The sequence below is a fragment of the Lepidothrix coronata genome, unplaced genomic scaffold, assembly GCF_001604755.1.
Source record: "Lepidothrix coronata isolate B3197 unplaced genomic scaffold, Lepidothrix_coronata-1.0 Scaffold285, whole genome shotgun sequence".
Taxonomy (NCBI): domain Eukaryota; kingdom Metazoa; phylum Chordata; class Aves; order Passeriformes; family Pipridae; genus Lepidothrix; species Lepidothrix coronata.
In genome coordinates, this window is record NW_016690465.1 from 53,276 (window position 1) to 56,450 (window position 3,175).

General features: G+C 63.6%; 1 protein-coding gene and 1 long non-coding RNA gene across 2 annotated transcripts in view; both read left to right on the forward strand.

Annotated features, from left to right (window-relative positions):
• Positions 1-59: 59 nt before the first annotated feature.
• LOC108508226 lies at positions 60-1,605 on the forward strand. The gene is made up of 3 exons (XR_001878339.1): positions 60-527; positions 1,024-1,436; positions 1,591-1,605. It is a non-coding gene; the product is annotated as an uncharacterized LOC108508226 (long non-coding RNA).
• Positions 1,606-2,480: 875 nt separating this feature from the next.
• PTPN23 (protein tyrosine phosphatase, non-receptor type 23) overlaps positions 2,481-3,175 on the forward strand; it is a 12,723-nt gene continuing 12,028 nt past the window's right edge. The window contains exon 1 of the mRNA XM_017836823.1: positions 2,481-2,711. Within this exon, the coding sequence (XP_017692312.1) occupies positions 2,628-2,711 (84 nt within the window). The 5' untranslated portion in view covers positions 2,481-2,627. The remainder of the gene's footprint in view (positions 2,712-3,175) is intronic.

Below are 3,175 nucleotides of genomic sequence, written 5' to 3' on the forward strand. Positions count from 1 at the left end.
GGCGGTAGGCGCGGTGCACGCTGAGAAGGGCGGCGGGGGGATCCGACGGGATCCGGGGGCGATCCCGGCGGGATCGGGAGCGGTTTCCCGCCGCAGGCTCCAGCATGGCGGGGCCTGGCGTGGCCCCTGCCATTCCTGCAGCGCTGCTAGAGTATCCCGGGGCCGTTTGAGGCCTCTCCCGGCGCTTCCCGGGGGCGGTTATGGAACCCCCGGACACCCCCAGGGCCCGGGAGGGATCTGGTGGGGGGGACACGGGGGGAGCCCTGAAACCCCCAGGCAGGGCCGGGGACATTCCTGCCCTTTCCCATTCCAGGCTCCCGCTCTGGGGATCCAGCCCCGTCGAGGAAGCCATCGGGAAGGAGGAGGTGGATTCAGAGGACCTATCACCGAAACTGGCCTTCTTGTGGTTAATTAATGCTACCTAATTAACGCTACCGAGGGCTCAGCCCCTCCTGTGGGGGGGGACCCGGGACCCAGCCCTGTCCCTCCATCCCGGCGGGATTTCTCCGGAGTCACCACGTGTCCAGGTGAGCTGTCACTGCTCTGCCCCATCCTGGTAATTCCCTCATTCCCTGGAATTATCTCTGCCAGCCCCGCCCAGGGAGTCCCTGGGGCTGGGATCCCACGGGAATGCTGGGGGGGGGTGGTGTTGGCTACTGGGACCCTCCCGGTGACCCCGTGGGCTGGGGGGCTGCGTTCCCAGGCTGTCCTCGTGTCACCCCTTGCTCCGGCCGCGCCTTCCTAGAGCTTCCCACGGTTCTGGAGAGCCTGGGATTGGCCGTGCCCGGGATCCCACAGCCCCTGCTGCCGCAGGCTCCAGCGTGGGGGGGCCTGGCGTGGCCTCTGCCATTCCTGCAGTGCTGCCAGAGTACACTGGGAACGTTTGAGGCCTCTCCCGGCGCTTCCCGGGAGTGGTCATGGAACCCCCGGACACCCCTGATCCAGGGGGATGGGAGGGGAACCCCTGGAACCCCCGGAACCCCCAGGCAGGGCCAGTGACCTTCCTACCCTTTGCCATTCCAGGCTCCTGCTCCAGCGATCCAGAAGGATTTAGGAAGGCCCAGGAAGTGGGTGCAGTGCTTCTGTCACCGTAATTAACCCAGCTGTAGTTAATTAAAGCTGGAATCCCCCAGGAATGCTGCTCTGGGACACTTCCCATCCCCGTGGGATCCATCTGGTGTCACCCCCTGTCCAGGGGAGGGTTGTCACCCTGTCACCTGCACCAGGCTTGGGCGGCTCATCCCACCCTCCCTGTGCCAGCGCCCTCGTCCCCCAGGGATTTATCCTGCAGACGTGGATGGAAGGAGCAGCTGGGGCAACGGGGCACTTTCCCCGTGGGAGAACGTGGATCCAGCTGCACCAGAACCAGGGAATTAAACGTGAAACCATGATTTTTCCAATTTACAATTGAGAGCCTTTGTCTCCTTCTGTTTTAGGTAAAAATGGGATAAAATGGGACTGGAGGGAGGGGCTCCAGGTGCTGGAGTGGGGATTCCCAGGGAGCAGGGACTCTCCCTGTGTCCCCATGTCCCTGACAGGGGGACATGGGGACACCTAGGGTCACCTGGACTCACTGTCTCTGTGTCCCAGGTCCTGATGTCCCTACAGCCCAGTGTCCCAGTATCCCTGGATCCTGATGTCCCCAGGGCCCTGTGCCCATGTCCTGGTGTNCCTAGGGTCACCTGGACTCACTGTCTCTGTGTCCCAGGTCCTGATGTCCCTACAGCCCAGTGTCCCAGTATCCCTGGATCCTGATGTCCCCAGGGCCCTGTGCCCATGTCCTGGTGTCCCCATGCCTGAAAAAACAGGACAAGTGGGCTGGGAAAACTGAGTGGGGTTTTCCCAGCTGGAAGAAGATGGCTCCAGTCCCTCTGGGATCTGGGAAGCTCTCGAGGGGCTGCTCCTGTGCCAGAGCTCATCAAATCCTTCAATTAATGGATGGAATAATTCAATTAATGGGTCAAGTGATTCAGTTAATGGGGCAGATAAATTAATGGGTTAATTAATTAATGGATCGAATAATTCAATTAACGAGTTCAATAAATGAATGGAATGTTGTAGGGTAAAAACTCCGTTTTTGTGATTGTTCCACATTGTTGGAAAAGGCCTGGGGAGAGGATGGGGCATCCCCCGGACCACCGAGGGGTCCTGGAGGCCTCAATATGCGTCACGGGAGGTGAGGAAAGGGGTAATTAACAGGGTAATTAACGGCGCCCGTGCGGGGAGGACTTGACAGGGCCTGGTACCGGAGGTTGCCATGGCAGCCGCCCCTCTTGTCTGCGGGCGGAGCTTCGCATGACAACACCAGTCTCCTCCAATCAGCGCCCGGGGCATCGCCATGGTTACACCTGTCTCCTCCAGTCAGCGCCGGAGGTGTCACCATGGTTACACCCGCTTCAGCCTATCAGCGTGGGCTGCGTCGCCATGGCAACAGCTATTGTCCCTCCCTGAGTGGGCGTGGTCCCGACGGTGGGCGGGGCGTCGCCATGGGAACGGCTCCGGAAGTGTCGCGCGGACTCGGTGTCCCGTGAGGCCCCGCGCGGTTCCGGCGGGCCGGGATCGGGATCGGGATCAGCGGGATCACCGGGAGCGGGGCCGGGAGCGGGGCCGGGAGCGGCCGGGCCGCCATGGAGGCCGTGCCCCGCATGCCCATGATCTGGCTCGACCTCAAGGAGGCCGGGGAGTTCGCCTTCAACGCCGCCGTCAAGAAGGTGGGCTCGGGGAGGCCTGAGGGGCGTGGGAGGGGAGGGGACGGGCGGGGCTGGGAGGGGGAGCGGGGGCCGTGGGCCGGGGGGTCACGGCTCCGTGGCGAGTTTGGGGTCCATGAGGCTCTGAGGGGTCGTTTGGGGTCTGGGAGGGAGGGGAGGGCTTGGAGAGTGGGGTGGGCGTCTGGGAGCGGGGTTGGGGTCTGTGAGACTCGGGGGGGCACTGGGGGTCTGGGACGGAGGGAGGGTTGGAGACTGGGGCAGGGGGCTCTGGGGGTCTTTGGGGTCTGTGAGCTCAGGGGGTTTTAGTGTCTGTGAGGCTCGGGGCGGTGTTTGGGGTCTGTGAGGCTCGAGGGTGGCCAGGGAAGGGCAAAGCGGGGGGGGTCGGTTTGGGGGTCCCTGGGGCAGCGGGGAGGTGAAGCGGGGGAGCCGTGGGTCAGCGCAGCGGTTGGGGGGGTTCCGGAGAGGGG